Here is a 23,921-nt window from a genome sequence, read left to right on the forward strand (position 1 = left end):
TTATATTAACACCAATAGTATATAATGCATTCTCCACCTCCCCACCTGCAGTAAGTCTTGTCATTTTTATTTTATTTTAGCCATTCTTGTAAGTGTCTAGTGATTTGTATTTTTTGTATTTGTTTTGTAATTTGTATTAATTTGTATTTTTTGGATAGATAATTGCCTTGAATTTTCAGCAGTACTCCAGCCTCATTGTCTGAATGCTGAGATTGCAGACATGCACCATGACATCTAGCTTCTTTTGCCATTTTCTCAAATGACTTGATTGCTAAGTCTCAATAGTTCTTTTTCTATTCTGTATACTAACTAGTCTTTCACCATATATACATAGTTAACTAACAACTTCTCATAGTTGTTAGTTTGAGTTTTTAGTCCTCTTCATAAGCTTATAGACAGTAAGATTTTTAGTTTTTTTTCTTATTTTACATATGGATCCCAGTTCCCTCTCTCTTCCTCCCTCCCATGCTTCTCAACACCCCTCCCATCTCATCCCCTCCCCACTCCTCAGGGAGGGTAATGCCTTCCAGGAGGGGTCAACAAATTTTTTTTTAGTTTTGATGAGGCTTAATTTATTCATATTTTTGTTTCAAGGATTTTGGTTTTTTGTTATTAAATCTAAGGAGTATTTGCTTAGCCTAGATGTTATATTTATGCCTGCAATCCATATTTTAGTTTTATGAAAGCACAAGCTGTAATTTAAGATTCCCCTTCTCCCTTTCCTCCTCCTCTCCTCCTCCACCTCTTCCTCGGGAATATTTGTATGGAACTGTTTAAGGGTTCTTTATTCTGTCCCACGGATCCATGTGTTGATCCCTCCACAGAGACTGTAATGTGGTAAGTCTTGAAATCAGAAGATTGACTGCTACCACTTCATGTTGCATCACCAATATAGCTTTAAAAAATTTTAGAATCGGTGTCCTTCATATGAATTTTAGAATAAGCTTGTATATCTAGACAGAAAACCTTGTCTAGAATTGTCAGAATTTTAAAACTGTGTTAAAGTTGTGGATCAGCTTTCCTAATTTATGTGTTAACATTAGCTTAATAAACTTCCAGTCAATGAAATTTGTTGTCTACTTAAATATAAAAGAAGTTGTAGAGCTCTTTAAGCTTGATTTAAGTAGAAAATCAAAATATAATGTTGTTCTTTGTTGTACTTTACTTCATAGCTTCCTGATGTCAAACAAATGGATGAAATTAGCTTCAGTGAGGTACAGCAGTGGTCATAATCTTCGTTGTTTACTTTAGTATGCTTGATATAAACATACATACATACACATGCATATGGACTTTATTCACTGTGAAATAATTATTTATTGTTCAATAACAACTTCTGGGGTAAAAGATCAACAGTTTTGTTAGTGTTGCAATGTATTACAAACTCTTACTTTCATTTCAAAAGGTATTCCTTGGAGTTAAGGGTTCAATTTACCAAACAATTGCTTGAACTAATGGGATTTCTCATCAAAAGCCTTGATTTATAATTGTGTCATGAGGGATTAATTGCTCTGGAATAATTGTTTAAAACTGTGTTTAAGTGAGAACAAGCAGATGGGATTTGATTTTTGTAGGAACATTTTGATAAGATGGAAAAAATGCAGTCTGGGAATTCGGATTTTAAACCAAAATAGTCATAAGTAACTAATATGGAATTATTGCTCTTTGCCAATGAGTCAAGGCAAATAAGACATACATGTTGAGACTCTTTTCCATAGAGTTGTATATAGATAAGGTTAAATATTTAAAATGATTTAATTGTGAAAAAATTAGTTTGCTATAAAAAATACAGATATTGGATAGATTCCTTCATAAATAGTACTATTTAAGTTGGATGAACATCTAACAAGGCCCAATCATTTCAATCTGTTAACATATAGAAAAAGTGTATTTACATAAAACTGGATGCTAACTGACATTACTGCTATTTCCTTCCATACTTTGCTTCAGTATGCTGAATCTCCAAATGTGGAAAAGGAAGTGAAGAGATTGCTGTGCTCAGATGCTGAAGCCATCAGTGTCCGTATCCTTTACATCACAAACTTTCCCTATAGTCTGTTTCATGTCATGTGCATGTGGTTTTGCTTTTGTTTGAGATGTTGAAGATCAAATTCAGAGCCTTACTATGCTAGGTAAACCCTGCAGCACTAAGCAGCATGCTTAGTCCTCACTTGTAGTGTTCAAGTGCCAGGTTTGATGTGTATAACTTAAAAATTTTGAAATGTTATTTTCTAGGTAGAAGTGGTAAATAAAGAGAGTAGAAGTGTCTTTATGCATGTAATTTAATATAAGGTAGTTCTCCATACTAGGAATACAGATACAATTATCTAAATTTGACCTAAATTAAATATTAAGAGCACTTTTAGTTAAAGAGCCACTTCCCTTTCAAGTATATGTTCTCTCTGCCTTCTGCTTTTTCCTTGACTACTATACTTTCAGGCTGGGAAGTCATTGCTGATGATGAAACCAAGGAAATAGAAAGTCAAGGGTTCATCTCAGGCATGCCAGGAACCCCACAAATGAGTGGTCCTAGCTCATCAGGTACTTTATTGAAAATATAGGAGGAGCTTCACATAAGGGCAAGTGTTAACTGTGTGATAGGTCCACAGACTCACAGACCAATCAGAAAAAGGATGCCTTTGTCCTTCCCTCATTGGTCCTCCCTTACTTCCAGGGTTTTTAGATTGAAATTCACTTATTTTAAAACAGTCTTGTTTTACATAATAATCCCAGTTCCCTCTCCTTCCCATCCTCCAGCTCCTTCACCTTCTCCCGACTCTAGTCCCATCTATTGCTCAGAGAGGATGAGGCCTCCCATGGGGATCATCTGTCACATCATTTTTAGATTGGAATTCTATTCTCCTATCTGCCCTAGTATTCAACTTCCTATGGGCCCTTAATTTCCCTAGATATGTTGATAACTGAATACACAAATGTTAGTGTTTCACATTCCTTGTCCTTATTTTTCATAGGGAATACTCTTCCTATAGGAAAATAATTCATAAAATAATTCACTGGTTGCCCAGTAAAGTTCATTGTAAGGCATGTACTTCTACTTGGGATTATGGTCATTTCCAAAGACTCAGATTGTTTCATTTTATCCCTGCTTAAAATCAATAGACTATGATATGCTGCGAGAGATGTTTGGTGATTCTGGCAGTAACAGCAATGATGTGGAAGAAAAGGATGGTAAAATTGAAGATGAGGATGAGGATGATCATGAGGCGAGTGATGGTGATGATGAGGATGAGGATGATGAAGATGATAAAGAGGATGAGGAACAAAAGGAGATGGACAAGTCTGAAGCAGCCTTAGAAAGGGAGCTGCAAGCCAAATTCAATCAACCTGGCTTCTACGAATCAGACAAAGATCACAGTTCAACAAGTAAGTCAGAGGAAAAGACAAAGGAATTGGGTGGGGGGTGGCAGTATAAAAGGCTAACTCTGAACATGCATTATGTGCAATGCTTAGTTTTTAAAAGTTTTTTGTCCTTGGAGTTTTACTTGATTTGTGACTTGGTTCATTATTTAAAGATATATTTATATACAAAAATCCTTTATTTCCTTTAGTCACAGACATTCAGAAATTGATTCATTACAAAGAAAAAAAGCTCCAGCAGATTTATAAAAAAGCACAACGTCAGAAAGAGCTCCTTCGGAATGTGGAAAACTTGACCCTTAAGGTAAGTTCTTTTTAGCTGTTAAACATCCTGGTACCTTACTTTCAGAATTCCATCTCCGTGTTTCCACTCGTGCCACCACTAAGTATTTCATCATAAATCTAAATAACTTCTTAGAAACTTCTACTGAAAATATTCCTGTTTTATTATATCTGAGTTTTATAATCTAAGCATTTTTATGGGGGAAAGGACCAGGTGACCTGAGATACTGACCCATACTGAGCATTTACTATGCAAATGGTGCATAATAGAATTATGCATTATTATTTAATCTTCAGTTTCCTGAAACATAGATACTGTCACCACTTACATTTTACAAAAAATTAAAACTAGTTGGGTGTCATGACACATGCTTTTTCCCCCAGTACTGATAAGGCAGAGGTGGATCTCTGTGAATTTGACAACACCTGGCCACACATAACGGGTTCCACATTAGCCAGGGCTACACAGTAAAAAAGAAGAAAAGAAAAATAGAATTAAAACTGCAAGAGGAACCATAGTAAATAGCAATACCAAAATATATTTCAGTAAAAAATAACCAAACTAATTTAAAATACATATCATGTATGCTGAAACATGAACAAATTATTTTATTTTTATGGATATATTTTTCAGAGTTTCAGTGATAGGAAAATATATTGCTATATCACATTTACTCCCATCTTGGTAGTAAGGTGATTTTAAAGCACTGAGCAAATCCTTTGCTAGATTTCATTTTTTTTTCTTTTTTGGAGCAGTAGTTGTCAAAGGGAAGCAGCTTGGCATAGAGCTATGGACCCACTTTGGCTGTGGTCCTTTGGAATAGCCAAAGTTAATAGGTCTAGATACATCCTGAAAGATTTAGATATCTGACACTGTTGTGATATGTGTGATTTACATATATGTGGTGTTGTATGTAGTGTTAGGAGTAATAATGTTCTGTTCTAGTGAGAGGAAATGGAGGATTTATACAATACCTGGAAAAATGTAACATGTAGACATTTAACCCATTTATTTGAGGACAAGAAAAAATTTAGTTTACCTATTTTTCCTTACTATTTTTCAATATATATTATGTCTTCTGGTTTTGTGTTCTGATGAGATTCCTGAATACGAGAATATATATCTCTATTTGTTTCTTATATCTTGGGGGGACTTTTTAAAATTCTCTTTATTTTGTATTATTTTGATGTTCATTTTTGTTTCATAATATTATATTATAATTATCTAAAAAAAGAAAAATGTTGAAGAGAGTACACAAAATAAGATTGGATTGTTAGGTAGCAGTTTTGTGCTCCAGTTTTTCTAAAAAAAAAAAAAAAAACTGTTCTTCCTATAATTGACAGCTTTGTTATCAAATATGTGACAAACTGTGTTCTGTGGTTCTCTCTTCCTTTAAGATACATCTTTCATCACTGCTACAATTTATTTTTTCAGAGGCATTTCCAGTATGTTTTGGGGCAGCTTAATGTATTGGAAAAACAAAAGCGTGAGGAGGTAAGAAGCATGTTTTTAAATAAATAAATTGCTATGAAGAATTCACCCACCTCTAAGCTAATTTCAGGCTCCTTGTCTTAAAGAGTAGTGGTAAACATATATTCTGAGTGAAAATAGCAGGGTGGATGGATCAAGATCTTTTTGAAAATCTGTTCATTCAGCAGTTATTAAATACCTCTGGAGTGAAAAGCCCTGGATAGAGTGTTGAATAAGACAGTTAAAATACTTGTCCTCCAGCTGACCTGAGCTAGTGGAAGCTCACTGACTCTGGACTGACAGCGAGGGAACCTGCATGGGACTGAACTGGGCCCTCTGAATGTGGGTGACAGTTATGTGGCTTGGGCAATCTTTGAGGTCACTGGCAGTGGGACCAGGATTCATCCCTAGTGCTTGAACTGGCTTTTTAGAGCTCATTTTCTTTGGATGGATACCTTGCTCAGCCTAGATATAGCAGGGAGGTCTTAGTCCTGCCTCAAAGTGATGTGCCAGACTTTGTTGACTCCCCATGGGATGTTTCCCCCTCTGAGTAATAGATGGAGTTAGGGTAGGGGAAAGGTGGGGAGAGCAGGAGGAGGGAGGGAGTGAGAACTGGGATTGATATCAATTCTTTGATATGGTAAAAGCAGAATTTTTGTCATACTTCTGAAATTGTAATGAAGGATGTTTTTAAAAATGAAGTTTGGAATACCAGGAAAAATTCAGATAACTTTTATAATGTTTGTAATCTCCTTACAGATTTATCACCTACAGGAACAACTGAAATATTTTCTGAAGGAGTAAGGAAGCCCTCAGTGTAGCAAGTGGACCTACCTTCCAGATGAAGACCAGGGGGAACCACTAGCTACTTTGTGTTCACCAACTGTATTTGCTTATTTGGATATTTTTCCCAAGTTCTACTAAATTTAAAGGTCATAGTCATATAGAAGAGGGCATTATAAAATGTGTTGTAGGTTTGGAGACCTCACTCAAAATGGGATTTTGTTTTTCTTGGTCAATCTAAGATTAAATAAATATGTGTGCATATCTTTGTCTTTGTTCTATGTCACCATGAGATCATTCAGTCATGCTTGCCAAAGGCAGTTGGTGTAGCCTACAAAGATGTACAGCTGTTCTACAGATGTTAATTTTTCAAATCCTGTTTTAAATATTCCTTACAATATAGAAAATAATCAACTTGTTGAGTTGTAATCCCAGCATTGAAAAGAAGGGTCACAACTGAAAGCCAGCCTGGGATATATGTGAGACCCTGTCTCAAAAAGATAAAAAAAATAACCAAAACCCCCCACAAATCTCTGCATGGAAGCTGCAGGGTGATCCAGTGAGTCACACAGTATATCCTTTACTCCATACATCTTTACTTGTTAAGTGTTCATTGCAGTGAGTCATTGGTCTGGTTCCAGGCCTCTGGCTTCAGCTACACTATGGATACTGGGCCATCACTGAGACTCCTCTTGGCTATCCTGTTGTCCTGTGTTGTGAAGATCCTGCAGCTTTACATCTGTAGGTCTGGCCCCTTCACATGCTCCAGCAGTTCATAGATGAAATGGATGTTGGGGTGGGTACCTTGTAGTCCTGGTTCTGGGCCTGAGTGGTAGCTGGGTTGATCAGCCTGCCAGCTTTATCTCATCCATCGTCACTACCCAGGCGCACTCTCCAGCACTGCGCCTCCCCGCCCCCACCCCTCTAGCTCATACAATGTAGCAGACAGAAAGGAGTGGGGCCAACCCTGCTCTCATACCATCAGGTCCAACTCACCCACACTCCTACCACGAGAGCCAGCGCTTCTGTTTTGCCCAGTCCAGGTGCAGGCTCCAATCTCGGGATTGCTACTTTTGGGGAGGAGCAGGGCCCACCCACTTGTCGCAGGTGGAGGGGGGTGAGAGGAGGAGGGCACATTTCCCTTACCCTTGTACCCCATGGCATACAAGGGAGCGGGTGGGGGCTGCTCTCACATCGCCTTAGCCCCCCCCCCCCCCCACTAACAGGATCAACTCTAGTGTGCTCTCAGTTGAGGAGCTGTGGCCGCTTTCCCATGCGCTGCCCCTGATGCAGGGTGGGAGCAGCTCTCCCACTCTCCTGACTTCCAGGACCACCCTTTTAACCTGCTGCAGATGGCAAGGGGAGAGGGGAGGCTTTTCATCTCATCCACAGCCACACATGGCAGATGGGGGTAGGGCCGGTCCTCCTGCTTTTATGCTCCCCGGGCAAGCTCATGGCACCCCCTACCAAAAGGGTCAGCTCTATTGTGCAGCCTGGGTGAGGTGCAAGAACCTGAGTGCTGCTGCCAGGGGGTCAGTTCTCCCACTCTCATGACCTCAGGGTCAACTCTACTACCCGCCACAGGCAGTAACGGGTGTGGGAGGGGAGAGGTCATGTAGCAGATGAAGGGTGGGGCTCGATCTCCCATGTGAGTTCAAGGCACCAGATTACTTGGACCCCATTAATGTGGTCAGCTTTATTGTGTGGCCTGGGCTAGGTACAGGGCCCACCCTCTTGTGTTCTGTAGCTGGTGAGGAGCAGGATCAGTTCTCCCATTTTCCTGCCGGGGAGCAGTAGGTGATCCACCTGCAGTAGGGGTCGAAGGGCGAGGGGCAGCGGCGGGGAGGTATTTTTTCCTTGCCCACACCACCACATGACAGACTGTGGAGCCCGCCCTCCCACTCTCATGTCTTCATGGCCAACTCACCTGCACACGTGCCAGCAGGGACAGTCCCACTGTGCTGCGCTGGGGAGGTGTAGGGCCTGCTCTTCCAAGTGCTGCAGTTGCAAAGGGGTAGGGCCAGTTCTGCCCAGTACTGCAGCCAGGCCTACTCTGTGCAGCCCTATCCTCACTGCCTTCAGTGGTAACAGGAGCCATGGGCATCAACACAGACTGGCTGTGGCAGGGCCAAGGACCCAGATATGGCCCCTGGCATCAGCCCAGGTCTGGATGACACCATGACCTTGTGTGGCAGCACAATCTACTCAGATCTGCATGGCCGTGGCAGAGAGAGGTTCAACCCTCGGACACTAACCTAACCCCTGATGTTTATGTGCCCTAATTGGCAATGTAGGGCATGGACAGCAATACAGACCCCAGTTGTGGGTAGACCACAGACCCAGACATAGTTCTTTTTTCTTTTTAATGAGTTTATTCTGGAGTCATGATGATGGCCCTGGTTACCCAAATTCTATGTCCCAACATGGAAGCAGTTCCACAGTTTTTTTTTCTTTTCATTTATTTATTTTTTACATATCAATCCCAGTTCCCTCCCTCCCTCCCTCCTCACATGTATCCCAACCACCCTCACCTCACTCCACATGTAGGGTGATGCCATCCAGGAGGGGTCATCTAAATCTGTCTAGTCATTTGAAGTAGGGACTTGGACTTCTCTCCTATCTCTAGGCTAAGGGAGTACCCCTCCACGGGGGATGTGCCCCCAAAGTCCTTTTGTGCACCAGGAATACATCCTGGTCCCACTGTCAGAGGTCCCTTAGATTGTTCCTCCCCCACAGAGGTACCTCACTAGCTCCAGGGAGGGCTGAAGGATGCTACGGGCTTGGAGATGCTGACAGACATATAGTTCTTAGCAGCAGCCTGGGCCCAGATGTCACCATGGTCCTGGTTGGCAGTGTAGGCCACTTAGATTGGCATGAAGCCAACAGCCCTGTGGTCCTTGAATCCCTACATGGCCCCAGGTGTGGGCCCAGACCCTTGGCATCCATACTACCTTTGATGGCAACAGGAGCCTCAGACATTAGTGCAGACCCTGGCTGTGGTAGGGCCCTGGACCCAGACATGGCCCTGGCTATAGGTCAGGCCTGTGAAACACCCTGGCCCTGGGTGGCAGCGCATGCCACTCAGGTCTATATGGGCTCAGCAGCAGCACAGCCCTTGGGTACCAAGAGGGCCACAGGTGGAGGTCCAGATCATGGGCATTTGGTAGCAACACAGGCTCTGGACATCAGCACAGACTCAGGTTGCAGTAGGACCAAGGACCCAAACATAGTTCCTTGGCAGCAGTCTGGGACTGGATGTCATCATGGCCCTAGTTGGCATTGTAGATCACCTGCTCATCATGGCTCCAATGGTGGTGTGGCCCCCAATTGCTAGCATATCCCCAGATGGCAGCCCAGACTCCTGGCATTTGCTCTGCCTTCAATGGTAAAAGGAGTCCCAAACATTGACACAAATCCTGTCTGAGGTAGTGTCAGGGACCCAGACATGACCCACAGCTGCAGTTTGGGACTAGATGATACCATGATCAAAGGTGGCAGCACGGGCCACCGAGGTCTCTATGACCCCAGTAGTGGCAGCTTGACCTTATAAGACCAACATGGTCTCAGGTGTTGGCCTGGACTGCAAGCCTCTGCACAGTCCTGGGTGGCAACAGGAGCATGAACATCAACTAAGAGCCCAGACAAAGGGCCATGGACCCAGACATGGACCCGGCAGCCATGGATGTTGCCATGGTCCTGAGTTGCAATGTAGTAATCCTGGATTGGCATAGCCTCTGTGGGGGCACATCCCTTGGACATCAACATGGTCACAGGTCTGGGCCCAGAGTCTGGGCATCCACAAGGCCCCAGAGGTAATAGGTACCACAGGTATCAACACAGACCCCAAAGTTTCATCAGGGTCACAGACCAAGTTTTGGCCCTTGGCTTCAACCCAGGCCCAGACATTGCCATGACCCTGGGTAGCAAGCAGGGCATCTAACTCACCCCATTCTTCACCATCCTTGCCTCTCTCCCTGGCACATGAATTGTTCTGCCCCTCCCCCCTCTCCCATTTCACCATCCTATGCTCACTCTGACAGCCCAGATGAACTTGTGGGTGAATTTTGTGTTTGTTCTAGGCCTGCCAGATCTAGAAACATGAAACAGTTTGTAAACCTGGACTTCTTAAGGCCTTTTAAAATCTATGTCATTATGGTATTCTGGTGTGTGTGCTTTAAGGAAAAAATGTTTATTTTAAACAAATGGCTGTCAAAATTTATGTGTGTGGTGCTTGAGATCAAACTCAAGGCCCTGCACAAGCTAGGCAAGTACTGTTCTATTAAGCTAAATCTCCTACCCTAATTGCTCTACAATAATCAGGTTCTGTTTTGTTTGTTTGTTTGTTTTGTTTTGTTTTTTGAGACAGGGTTTCTCTGTGTAGCTTGGGAGCCTATCCTGGCACTCACTCTGTAGACCAGGCTCGCCTCGAACTCACAGAGGTCTGCTTGCCTCTGTCCTTTGAGTGCTGGGATTAATGGCATGTGCCACCACTACCTGGCAAAACCACTTTCTAGAAACAGAACTAAACAGATGTGAAGAAGGAAAAGGACAATGGGGAAAAGAAGTTCTATGTTAGAGTAGGCCAAGAGGCTGAGCTTGAAATGGAGACAAACCTTCCAGGGCAGCCAAGGCAGAGGACTGGGACAGCAGAAAGGTCTAAAACACACACTAGACAGGCTGAGGCAGGAAGGATGGCACATGTGCAGGTGGCATCCAGGAGTGAGGCATGTACGAGACCCTTCACGAAGTCTCTGTCCAATACTATAGCTTGAGAGCAGCCAAGAACTCTGCTGAGAGGTGAGGGAAGAGGTCAAACAATACATGCAGATAGAGTTAAGCTTGTACATCCTGAGTGCCCCTGTGTCCCCTCTGATGTCATTCCTCAGTGTCACTCATGGGGACTGCTTTACCACTGCTTCTGTCACAAAGTATTTGTTGCCATGCCTCTTCAAACTTAACAATGACAAACACATGAATTAAGATGTGCATACACACTGACACCTTATGCAGTTTTCCTTTGCCACAGCTCACTGATTGCTTGACAAGTTATAGTCATGTGATCTCTAATAGGGTATCTGTAACATGTAAAACAAAAGACTCAGAGACAGATATTGGGGTTCAAACTTCAAGCTTCATATCAGAAAAACAAAGCAGCTTAGCCACTAGCTCTTGCCTCTACCTTAGCTCAAACCAAAGGGGTGATCCTCAAACTGCTCCCAGCTTCACTGCTCCTCAGATTCACTCAGACTGCTATGCTTTCCTCAATGTGGCAAGAGACTAATTCTCAGACTGAATGCCTTTACCTTTTATGCCTCTCAAATGCCAGGATTAAAGGCATGAGATCGGATTCACTCTGTGGTAGCTCAGTGTGGTCTTGGCCTCCTATTTAGCTTTACTTTTTGGATACGCTGTAAAATTTTAAATTATAAATGTGACTTGCATTTGTATTGGACAGTATTGCTATGGACTGGCAAGGAAAGAAAAAAATGGAGCAGATGAAGGATTTACAGCTTTCTTTTTGGCATGACACGCCATTAAATAACATGATCATTATCATTTCATGGGGCTATTTTAACCCCAAAACTATACAGCCACAACTCAACTCAAAATAATGGAGAGAATGTAACTGAATAAATATGCTTTCCTGGAAACTCACAGCAGTAGTCCTGATTTTTCTCATATTTCACCTGCCAGAAAAGCTCAGATCAATGAGAAAATTTAGGAACCATTACTTCTCCTGTGAGGCAAGCTCTCTTTTGGAAGGGGATTCTTGAAGGGGCATGAACAGAGGGAACGTGGCCTGTTTGGCAGTGTACCTGTGGCTTCTTGACTTTGCTCTTCTCTTTCCATCCTGAAATACTGGAAGAAGGTAGAATGTCATAATTGGAGAGAATAACCAGAGGAACCAAAGTAAACAAATACAAATTTATTCTTTTTTAAAGCAGAATTCAAGGATAAAATGGGAAAAGCACCACAGTGAGTGGCAATTTTAGTTAACCCATTTGCTCCTAGCCCCAACCCTTCATCCCAAATTTTTATACATTTGCATGCCAGCCTTGGCACTTCCCCCCAATCCTACCCCTAATCTTTATTCATTTGATCCATTCTTGCTGCCAGTAGGCACAGCACACTTCAGTCTGCCCTTAACACTGCCTTGGGAACAGCAAGGCTTCATCAGGTCTCCTTCCAAATATGGCAACTAAAGAAAGAGGAGGGCATCGGAAGAGGAGACCTGACCTTGAGTCTTTCCCTGTCTCACAGTCACAAGTGTTACAACACTGAGAAGTTGTTCTGTTCCAAGAACCAGGTTTCTGCAGGGAGGCGGCCCACAGATTGGGCTATCCAGCTGAGGAGCTAAGTTTCCACAGCCTTAGGGTAATGCCTCCAGGCTTTCATAACAAGGCAGCAATTTTGCTGATTAACTGTCCACCGTATCAAGGGAAACTGGATGGAATTACTGACAGACAATGGTCCCAACTCTGCCACCGGAAAAAAAAAGAGTAAAAAAAAAAAATGCTCTAGCCTGAATCTGGACATGGAACCCCCAAACTCTTTTAAAACACATACCCCATGAAGCAAGGAATTTTTTCTTAAAACTACTCTGGTGGTAAAGATCTCCCAGGCTTGGCCTCTGCCTTCCTTTGTTCTTAATTATCGTGGTCTGCCAGACCAGTTCACAGACCACCTGAAATCTCAATCAGGTTTTTCCACAGGAAAAGATTGCCTCACTCTGGATCTTTCAAGAGACATTGAGAGCCTTTATTACAACTTTTGCATTCTGAAGAGAAGGGTACATTTCCTCTTGGGTGGAAACTCTCTAGGGAATGATGCATTGCAGCCTAATGTCTTCTAGCCAATCAGCTTTCCCTAACAGTTGTCAATGTGAAGCTACTCTACTCTAGCTGAAAACACAGCTACCTTTCCAATGACTTATTGTTCTCGATCTAATTCACACTATTTGATGACAATTCCAGTAAACACATTCCTCATCACTGTTACTCATAAGTCAGAAGGTTTTCCTTAGGCTACTAATCTAGCAATTCACACACTACCTTCCAGTCTAGGGTTATACATTACACAAGATCCCTTTAGGAGCTACAACACGCAACTTACCCAAAAACATAGAACACATTTTGCTAAATTCAACCCCAGTGTGGATTGACACTGTTCAAGGAACCATTTTCATCACTGCATGCAAACTGCTTACGTATGTGGCAGTGACTGCTACTGAACCCTTGAACAATATACTCACCTCAGGCATTTCAGGCAAACACAAGATGGCAAAGTGCCAGTGACTCCCTTAGCGAGGCTTCAACCATGACCTGCTGCTTCAGTCTACCTCCAGCACAAATCCTACGTAACGAGTTCAACATCTTTTCTACCAAGTCCAGCCCAATGTAGTTGTCACAGACCCTCAGCAGCCTAAGAGCTCTTGAGTGGAGGCTAACAAAAGGACTCTCCTCATAAAAACTGTTCTATAGTATCTGTCCTCATAAAGCATAGGGAGGCACATATTCATGGTTTCTGAGTCCCCTGCTCCACATCAAATTTGTCTAAATACTGCCTACAATATAGGCCCCTACAAAGATGCCTCATTCTGACAATGTCCTGGCTCTGTGTGTGATGCTTGCTTCCCATATGCTCACCATATAAGCAGATACCCTGAACCTGTGGCTTGGTTGAGGAGAATGCAATCTTGGCTTCTTGAGCCAAGCTACACTTCCTCCCCAGAACAGATCAGTCTAGGTTCTTAGCATTTCTGTATGTTGGTTTATAACACAAACCTCTAATCATCTCACTCCCTCCTGACCTTGGTGACAGCCATTTCTTTCTGTAAGGCCATGTTCCAGACCTTAGGAACTTAGGGGACCATAGGATGTACTCTGTGTCTTAGCCTGGCAAAGGCTAACATATGCCTTTTGTGCCTCCTCTTCTGTGTGGAGTGGGTAGAGGTTGGATGCGCTCTATTTTGATTCCTGAATCATTGCATAGGGGTAGGCAGAAAAAAAATTTCCCAAGGCCCAAGTCTCAGAGAAACAAAGTTTGGAATTAGTGAAGAGAACAGAATGTCTCTTCCTGTTCGATTACTCTGTGGCCATAGACTTCCATTGCTTTGGTATTACCGTCTGCTCACCTCAAATATCAATGGAGAGAAACATCGTAAGGGCACAGCCAGGTTGTATCTATCTTCCCAACCAGAGACTGAGGCTAGCAAAGAGCAAGGCAGGGCACTAATTCTTCAAGAAGTATTAGAATTTAATGTGTCAGTGAGGCTGGGAGAGCACTGATATACAGTAGATATGTAGAATATGTATGTATGTATGGATGGATAAACCCAAAATTTTGTCAATTTCAAGGCTCTGGGGAGAAGGCTCTCTGTAGAAAGTAGCCCAAGTGGGCTTTGTCTCTGTTCCAAGTTCCCCAGCCAACTCTGCCCCCATCTCCACAGTCAATTTTGAACCATGGTATGTACAGTTTAGGAAAAGTTAGTTCACTTTGAGGACAGGGTTCATATTTCAGAGTTAGCAACTGTTTTATGCATAGGAAGACTTTGCTGTTATCTGGGTGGAATGTGGCCAGTTTTCTCATTCAAGTCCAGTGGCGTTTAGCTAAGGACCTCTATTCAGGCTGGTCAGTTGTAGCCTTCCAGTGAATATCTGGGGGCAATCAGGCACCTCATCTAATCCAGCCTATGGTTATAGCTTGGAGAGTGGCAGGCTCACACTCTCCTAGGAGAGAGGGTTTCTTTTCCTTTCTCACCAAAGAGAGAGATAGAGATAGAGATAAATAGATAGAGAGGGGCATCTTTGTTTAAGAGGCTGCCACTCCTGCCCCAGATCTGTGAGGACAGACTCAGAAGACCAAAGAGTGGTTTCAGATGGGTTCCAGAGCATCTCAAAAAGTCTCTTGGGATGACAAGGTCTTCAGGAAACAGGAGGATCAGGGGAAAATATGAACTCACAATTATTTCTTTAGTGTTTCCAAATATAGGGTGGAGGCACACCCACACTGTAATTGTTCCCCAGGAGAAACTGAAGATACTTGAAACATGTAGGTAGAATCCTGAAGGTGAGAACTATGTTCTGTAGCTGAAGTAATAGGACATACCAAAGGGGCACTTTGGAGTGGTGTCTCAGGGATACCCATTTGCCTCTCTCAACTGGGCCAGAGAGCAGGACTAACCCCTCCAGGGATCCATAATGCAGACACCCTGGGGTTATTAGGCTTTCCCCTCCGTGATTCTATGGACAAGGGAAAGGGGCCCATAGGTACGGCTTAGTTCTGCAAGGTAATCCTCTGCTCCTGACCTGGATGACAAGTGTGATTTGCCTTTGCCTGGGCCGCCAACAGCAGGATAACACAAGGGACAGGCTCAATCTTAAGGATTAATGGGAACAATTCTAGAGAAAGCACACTTGTCCTCCCCATCCCCTGCCACATCTCACATACCATCAGTTCCCTGCTGCTGCCCCAGGTCCACATATCTCTGGTTGAGGAATGTGGGGCCAGTGGGTACTGGAAATGTTGGACAAAGGTTGAGGGAAGGCATTGACAAGAATCAGGAAAGGAAAGGTACTACAGGATGGGGATATTACTCCATCAAGAGGCTAGCAGGGTGTTTGCAGTCACATCAGAGCTTCGCACATTGGGGAAGGCGTGGCGGAGTTTCTCCATGATGTCTTCTAAGCATAGGCTGACATCTTGACTCTTTGACCCCACATCATCTAAGTTGGAAGAGAGAGAGGGAAAGATTACTTGAGCTCTCCTTTTATAAAAAGGAAACCAAGAGGCTGAGGTAGGCTGCTGTTAGCTGGATAGCAGGTCCAGAGTACTCTCACCCTCCCATTTGAAGACTAGTATGTAGGAGGCATGCACTAGACATTTTTAAGAAGATGCGTATGAGAGAGAGAAATCATATGAGAGCTAAGAAATCAATTACACACAACTTTGGTCCCAGCTCTAGTAAAACTTTGGACAGGCAATCAAAGCTAGGACAAATTGCTGGAGGAAGGTGCTAGATGGGGGAAACTTACCCGCTGCCTCGGTGTCTGGAGTAGTCTGGCCCTTCTCCCGGGGATGACTGCCTTCTGACTGGTGTGGAGAGGATGCTAGGGATGAGCTGGCAGAGCCATTGCCATCTGATTCAGTAGGTGGCTAGCAAGAGGTAAGACATGATTAAGTAGCTTTGCCTTTCTGACCCCAGCTTAGAAAGGGACCTTAGAGACCTCATGCCCATCCTTTTAGTTCAATTATCAATTAGATTCTTGCTTTAACAACAGGAGGCAAAGACTCCTGTTCTAATAAGAATGTCACTACACCTAAAGGTCTCTTGTTGTCATTTCAACTTAATTAAGCTATTCAGAGCTCAATTTTCTCTGGAGTTTCATCACTGCACATCTGAATCTCAGTTCATGACATAATGGCATGTCAGAAAACATGCCATTCTAGGAATTCACTAAACACTGTCTCTTAAACTAAAGAGGACAATGAAATACATGCATAAAATAGCAGAATGGGGGCCTTGCTAGAGGAGAGAAGGAAGGGAACTAGCTAGAAGATGAGAGGGGGCACAGGAAGGGCAATGGGGGAGGAGACTAGATAAGAACCAAGTATGATGACACAAATGTACAGAGACCAGAATGAAAGTATTTCTTCAAATGTGAACTTAAAAATTGATCTAGAAAAAAAAAGCTATTCCCAGATAATACAGAGAAGGGGTGCCACTGTTTGTTGCACATGATGACAATGATAGTTAATATATGTTTACTATAGTCTTGGTATCTTGCTGAATTCTGCAATATGGCAATGTGCACTTTTAAATTTGTTTATGTGTTTATTTGAGACAGGGTTTTTCTGTGTCGCTCTGCCTGTCCTGGAACTCATTGTGTGAACCAGGCTGGCTTTGAACTCACAGAGATCTGCTTGCCTCCGCCTCCCAAGTGCTGGGATAATTGACGTGTACCACCACTGTCCACATGTTATTTGATTTTTAGGATGATTACACAATCATATGGTATTGTGGTATTAGTTTTTAAATTTTTATTTATTATTATTACCCTCTCTCTCTCTCTTCCTCTCTCTCTCTCTTCCTCTCTCTCTCTCTCTCTCTCTCGTGTGTGTGTGTGTGTGTGTGTGTGTGTGTGTGTGTGTGTGTGTGTGTGGTGTAGACTCATATGTGCTAAACTTCGTGGAGTTGCTTCTCTTTTACCACCTTTATGTGAGCTCCAGGTATTGAACTTGGGTTGTCAGGGCTGTGTGGCAAGAACTTTACCAGCTGAGCCATCTTGCTGGCCCTTTTAATAAAAGATTTATTTTTATTTGTGTGTATGCATCTGTGAGTGTATGATACATGTGTGTGGTTACTTCCAGAGGTCAGAAGAAGGTGTCTGAACCCTTGGACCTGGAGTTACTCATGGTTCTGAACTGCACTACATAGGTGCTAGGAACTGAACTCGGGTCCTCTGGAAGAGCAGCAAGCATTCTTGACTGCTAAGCCATCTCTTCAGCTCCGTTGTTTTGTTTCACTGAAAAATTATTTTTTAGCTGGTATCAGCATTACCTCTCCTTTACAGATAAGAGAACTTGAGCCACTTTTCCAGCACCCCAGGCTGTCTGACCTCAGAGCTGCCTGACCACCCACAGACAAAAAGGGGAAAAAATGCAACAAAAGAGCCCTTTATTTTAAGATAGCTCTCTTGCCAAACATGTCCAAAACTAAAGATGCCGCATTTTGGATGGCGTGCTGGTGTGTATGCATGCGTGAGTGAGCACACATTTGAGTGGGCTCAAATGTACATGTGTGGGCATCCATGTGGAGGCCAGAAAACAACTTTGGGTGTTAGTCCTCAGGTGTTGTTCACCTTTCTCTTCTGTTTTCTTTGTTTAAAGAGACAGGGTCTTTCATGGGCCTGGAACTCACTAAGTAGGCTAGGCTGGCCAGCAAGCACCTGTAATCCATGTCCCTGGCACAGGGATTCCAAGTGTGTGTTACCACATCTGGCTTAAAAAAAAAAAAAAGTGGTCTCTGCAGGTCCAATCCTAGGTCCCTGTGCTTGGTGCTTTATTGAGCCCCTTTGTTTCAAATGGTTTTTGACGTTTGTTCTTTTTAATAGCAGATTCCAATGGGCTGTGAACTAAAAAGTCAGTCCTCTGCCTCCAGGCCGGAGATGGGATGGAGTGAATGGGAAGAGGACTGGTTACGGATGTAGCCATATTGCCTATTTTCTTCTTCATCCCTTCATCCCTTCATGCCAGTCAGCTCTTACCAAGATGTCACCTGAGAGCCACAGCCAAGAAGCACTTTCTCTTTTCTCTGCTGCATCCCCAGCTCTCTATGCCCTCCTCTTTCTCCTGAATCAGGGGCTGCCCTGGTTCATGCCTCCAGCCTCACCTGCAGGAGCAACTCCCTCAGGCGTTGCAGCTGAGACTCTAACTGCTTATTGTGGTCTTCAAGGATCTGCATTCGGGTCTCCAGGCGGCTCTTGTGCTGTCGCAGGATCCTGGCTTCAGCCAGAAGCTCTTCATTGTGGTGGTCAGGAGTTGCTTCAGTGGAGCCCTCAGCCAGAGTTGGGGCCTCAGCTGCTTCCTCATGCTGCCACTTCAGGCGCCTCAGCTCTCCCTGGAGAATCCTGCCACGGACACGGAAGCCAAGGCCTAGGGCTTTAATGGGGTCAGCCAGCTCTCCAGATTCCACAGATCCCCTCTTTCCCAAGTGTGATGGGTCACTCTGCTCTCCCAAACCAACCCTTGGCAATGCTGTGCTTAAAATGGCCACAGCCACTTCCTCTCTAGCCTAGTTGACATTTACTCTGCCATCCAGAGGCCTTAGAGCAGTGAGCTGACATTTCACATTAGGGCTTTATGCTTTGGGGATTAGTTTTGACCTTCAAAATCAGGTAAGAACATGTTCTGCAAATAAAAGAGGCATTAGTGCCGATGGCTTACCTCTTCTTCTTATAGATTTTTTAGATTCTAGGGGGAAGACATAGCATAAATAAAGAGATCACCCATCCTGCCTCTTCTCTCTCTCTCTCTGCAGCCTTCCAACTTGACCTGCTTTGAAAGCTTGTCATCAAGGAGACAGCCAAAGAGACAGCCTGCTTTCAGGCAAACAGAATCACTCTTCCTAGCAGTGCCTGCTCCCCACTGCTTTAATGCAGTGCTTCTCAAACCATCCCTAGCAAGAAGCCAGGCTTTCGATCATAGTTCACTCCATTGTATAATGATAGCCTGCCCTAATGGTCATAACTGGTCCATAGTTCAAACCACTGTCATCCCCTGCCCCTTACGTTCAACAACACTCAAACTGTTCTCTAACCTGTTCAACATGGTGCTTGAACCTGGCAATGTCAAACTTGCCAGAAAAACATCCAAACTAACTCTCTAACTCTCTAACTCTCTCTCTCTCTCTCTCTCTCTCTCTCTCTCTCTCTCTCTATCTATCTATCTATCTATCTGTGTGTGTATCTTTTCTGGACTGGCAACACACACTTTGCAAACTAATTCTCACCTGCACTCCACCACTCGAGGAACACTCTTCTAAGGTTTGTCATTCCAAGAGGGGCGCATGTACCAGTGACACTAATATTCCCTAACAGCTGGATAGAAACAGAAACTCTGCCCCCACTTCAGAAGTCAGGACTTGCATTTCCCCCAAGCTTTGCAATCGACTCCTGTGCACACTAAGGCTTGAAAAGCATTGCTCCAAGAGGCTCTGCAGATGTTACTGCCCTCACTCCAAGAGCCTTCAACTTTCTTCAGGCCCATGCAGCCACCTCTTCTTTTGTGGAGAATAATGCCATCCCTCGTACTTTGTCTCTTCTGGTTTGGAAATGCAGTATGCAATGTCGTAACCCCCTGAGATAATTTCACTCAGTATCAAGGACTAGCTCAGTACAGAAAGTTCTTTGAACAAGGGCAGGTTATGGTCTCTTTTGCATTCTTCTAGGGTTCTCTCAACCTGTATTTAGTGGGTAGTTGGAAAAGTCAGGGTTATATTACCTCTGGTCTTCAAAGTAACCCTGGGAAGTTGGTATCATTATTATCCTTATTATACAGCCGAGAAAATATGATCATAGGATGTAAGTGACTTGATTTAGGTTGTGTAACACATTAAGTATCAAGACTGACACTCAAGCCATCCGGCCTCTGGCACCCATGCACATTTATGTCATGGCCACACCTACCGGTTCTCGTCTTCTAAATGGGCCAGTATCTTCTCTAGCTCCCCCTTGCTTTCTGCCCCCATGCTGCATGGAGCCTGCTGTCCAAAGGCTGGCTCCCTGTCTGTGATGGGGCTAGAGTGCCGCAACAGGTACTGGTCCTCATCTCTGCAAAAGTGTAGGGAGAAGAAAGGAGATGAGCAGGCGCTGAACACAGACACAAGTCAGGGAGTCAGTTCTGAGATCCCAGCTCAGCTCCCAGGAAATGCATGCTGGAAGATCTACTTTGAAGTCACATACAGAAAGCCAGGCCTCAAGTTCAGGCTTTGGGAATTTAAAAGAGGCAGTATCTGAGAGAGGATTGGAAGATACTTCCAGGATGTTGAGGTTTCTGCGGTCTTCTCAGGTATAATGAGAAAAAAAAAATCATTTTTCTTTCTGTACTGTTTTCTTTCTCACCCCCCCCCCCGAACGATCTGAGTCCCAGCCAGGACCAGACTGTTCCATGTAGTCATCTGTCCCTGGATCTTCTTTACAAGCAAGAAATCTCCCTTAGACATGCATGGGCTCTCTGTGTGCTAGAGCTCCCTTAGGCCACACTTTAGTCAAGGCTCTGCCTTCTCCTAGGGTGGCTGTGGCATTAGATGGGGTTTTGCATAGTGAGCACAAGGTAACAGCTCTTTTCTGTAACGTTAAATAGGGGCTTTCCCCCCTCAAAGTTGGGTATGGATGGATGGGCTCTTGTGATATAGGGGGCTTGGGTAAATGGCTTCTCTTACTAAATAGTGTAGTCAGGAAGCAAGCAGCCTTCCTTCCTCAGAGAATCAAGGACCCTAGCCACCAGCCTCCCATTCCCAAGCAGTGGCAGAAGGATCCCAAGGACAGCTATTTCTGGAAAATTAGCAGCTATGGAAACTCACATGCTGTCATCCGGGGACAGGCTGTCATTAAAAAAGGAACAATTTTGACTCTCCATCTCAGCAAGCCTAGAAAGAAAGAGCCACAGTAGGAGAGAAAGCTGGATGTGGGGCCTGCTTCCACTTCCAGCACTGTAATGGCACAATAGGATACCTGGCTTAGGGAGCTGACCCGCACCTACCACACTACAGGTTGGGCCTTGCTGACCATGGCACACTCCACTCTGAATCACCCCCTAGTCCATTCTAATTTCCTTGTCCTTGGACTTCCTACAGTCCCCACCCCAAGCCCCACCAAAAAGCAGTGGTACCTGCTGGCAAAATGCTCAATTCGAGAGTGTGTGTCAGCATGTGGCAGCATCGGGGAAGAAGCAGGTCTGGAAGAAAGTAGCAAAGATTCAGAGGACCAACGACAACTGAAAGCCTGTCTCATCATTCCCGCCCCTACACTGCCCAGATGGTAGTAAGATACGGAGAATCCCACTCTATTTCTCAGGCAAGACTCTAAGTCAGACTCTAGCTGAACTGCCTTGCTGCTAGGGGTTTTCACTTGGGAACACTTTCCAGCTCATCAGGGACTCAGCCCCTTCCCAGCACATACATGAGCTGGAAGAGGTCGCCACAGCCTCTGCTCGGCCACTCATACTCACGTCTCACTGCAGTCAGCCTCCAGTACTGATTGCACAGGCAGATAACCTCGCTGAGGGTGTTTGCTGAAATATTGCTTTGAGCGGAATTTATTCTTTAAGGTTGTGGCAAAATCCCTCATGTTTTCACTGGATGTGGTCTGCAGGAAGACAGGACAGTGGGACTCACCCGGGTGGCTTCCAGACACTATGAGGTGTTGTGACTCTCCTACTGGAGCACAGAATGTGACTGGCACCCCAGTGTTGTTTGTGCCTACCATACCCACCCCCAAATGTCTCAAAAAATATGTCCTAAACTCTAAACTCTGGGAAGGTAGATTGGAAAGGTGAGGGTCAGGGTGAGGAGAAAGGAAGATTTTCATTTGAGAATTTAAGTACCTCTATCTACATAGTTTGAATCTTTTACAGTACATTTTAAGATACCATTTTTATTTTGTCATTATGCTGGGTTTGTTTGGGTAGCCATATTGTTAAAAGTTCACGGGTTCTTTACTGTCAAACATAGAAGGCACTATCTCAGAGCAGGTGTCCTGTGCTTCTGTCTCTTACAATCTTTCCAGGTCAATTTCTGTGACTGTCCCTAATTTTAGGTGTAGGGTTTGTGTTGAAGACCAGTCAGTTGGAGTGCGGGCAGCTAACAGTCCCTTATTGTCTACATTCTGACTAGTTGTGGATCTAGTATTATCAGTGTGTAATACTCCATGATGGATTAGTGTAGCTTGTTGCCTTTGCTGGCCTATAATAGTATCCATAGTGGCAACACCAGCTGACATGCCAACACGGATAGGAAATTGAACATGGTCCCACACCTAGATGCAGAGCAACAAGGGGCAAATGGCTGTTGAGAGAGAAAGAAACAGTCTTCTACAGGAACAAGAACAAGCTCCCATATGGGTTGTCCAATCCCAAGTGGTCATCCCTGAACACATGTTCATACTAGCAAAGCTAGTATGTGTGCACATGTGTGCACATGTGTGCACATATGTGTATGTATATATATGTGTGTATGTATGTACACATGTATATATAGTTAACAATAATTAAAGAAGAGATCATGCATTTTGTAGGGAACAAGGGAAAAGTTGAAGGGGATATATATAGTATGCTGATACACTCCTCATTCATGAAGTTCTCAAAAATAAAATTATTATATAAAAATCCTTTTAACCGAATACATGTTTATAAAATTTGAAATTTTGTTTATATACTCTGTGTGTTTGCATGCATCCACACTCTATGATGTGTAAGTGGAGTCAGAGGACGACTCTCAGGAGTTGGTTCTCTTCTTCCAGTTATTTGGCTTGGCAGAGAGTGCCTTTACTGCTGTGCCATCTTGCTGCCTCTTTTCTATGAATTCTGGGAATGCAGAAGATGAACAGGAGGCAGAGGATTATGAGCTTACCTCTTCTAGCTAGCCTTCTCGGTTTGCCCTTGATAATACTTTATGTAAATGATAATAAAGGGAAATTAAAGGGCATGGCCCCTACTCCCACTGCCTCACACATTCCTGTGCTAGAACAATTTGAAGATAACACCTTAGAAAAGTGGATTATAAAGAAACAGGTTAAAGATGGAGAGGTGGGGTGGGCGAGAAAGCTAGATAGAGTGTACCTGGGGTTCTGGAAGAATCTAAGGGAATAAAAAAGTATAAAGACACTGAGGGCAGGACTGGGGAGATGGCTCTGCAGGTAAGAGCACAGCTGTCCCAGAGGACTGGACTTCGATTCCCACATGGCAGCCCACTGTTTGTCACTCCAGTTCCAAGGGCTCTGAAGCACCAGCCTCATTGGCACCGGACATGCAAGGGGTCCATAGAGACACATGCAGGCAAAGCACCCAGATGCAGAAAAGTAAAGATGAATACATCTTAAAAGACACGGAGGGAACGAGCTCAGGATGCTACAGCTCTGTGGCTGAGTTCACGGACACTGACCAAGATGGGCTTAGGTAGCTCTGAAGGGAAGGCTGCCTACGGAAACTGAGTAGAACTTGTGAGTACAGGTTAAAAACATATCCCTTTCCTTTTAATCGACTGAGTAATTTGAGCACAGACTTTGGTATTGGCAAGAAGGAGTAGAAAAAAAAAAAAAAAACAAAACCAACAGCACTTGGGAAGCAGAGGCAGGCAGATCTCTGTGAGTTCAAGGCCATCCTGGTCAACAAAGCTAGTTTCAGGACAGGCTCCAAAGCCACACAGAAAAACCCTGTCTCAAAACAAACAAACAAAAAATGAAAAATACAAAACAACCCCCCCCAAAAAAACAAAAGAAACAAAACAAAT

The 23,921-nt window shown here is 43.8% G+C and overlaps 2 protein-coding genes across 2 annotated transcripts in view; one reads left to right on the forward strand and one right to left on the reverse strand.

Moving 5' to 3' along the window:
- Window positions 1-1,172: 1,172 nt before the first annotated feature.
- Taf7l (TATA-box binding protein associated factor 7 like) lies at window positions 1,173-5,954 on the forward strand (the record flags this gene model as incomplete). Its single annotated transcript, XM_051178831.1, has 7 exons — window positions 1,173-1,214; window positions 1,951-2,023; window positions 2,440-2,541; window positions 3,121-3,384; window positions 3,570-3,682; window positions 5,096-5,155; window positions 5,891-5,954. Coding segments are annotated over 7 exons (699 nt in total), but the record flags the coding sequence as incomplete, so codon positions are not given.
- Window positions 5,955-15,322: 9,368 nt separating this feature from the next.
- The window catches only part of Drp2 (dystrophin related protein 2), a 52,621-nt gene continuing 44,022 nt past the window's right edge, over window positions 15,323-23,921 (reverse strand). The window contains exons 17-23 of the mRNA XM_051178815.1: window positions 21,644-21,780; window positions 21,305-21,370; window positions 20,997-21,062; window positions 20,101-20,244; window positions 18,306-18,543; window positions 15,949-16,069; window positions 15,323-15,639 (exon numbers count right to left, since the gene is read on the reverse strand). Coding sequence (XP_051034772.1) covers window positions 15,515-15,639; window positions 15,949-16,069; window positions 18,306-18,543; window positions 20,101-20,244; window positions 20,997-21,062; window positions 21,305-21,370; window positions 21,644-21,780 — 897 coding nt within the window. The 3' untranslated portion in view covers window positions 15,323-15,514. The remainder of the gene's footprint in view (window positions 15,640-15,948; window positions 16,070-18,305; window positions 18,544-20,100; window positions 20,245-20,996; window positions 21,063-21,304; window positions 21,371-21,643; window positions 21,781-23,921) is intronic.

This window comes from Phodopus roborovskii, unplaced genomic scaffold (genome assembly GCF_943737965.1).
Source record: "Phodopus roborovskii unplaced genomic scaffold, PHOROB, whole genome shotgun sequence".
Classification (NCBI taxonomy): domain Eukaryota; kingdom Metazoa; phylum Chordata; class Mammalia; order Rodentia; family Cricetidae; genus Phodopus; species Phodopus roborovskii.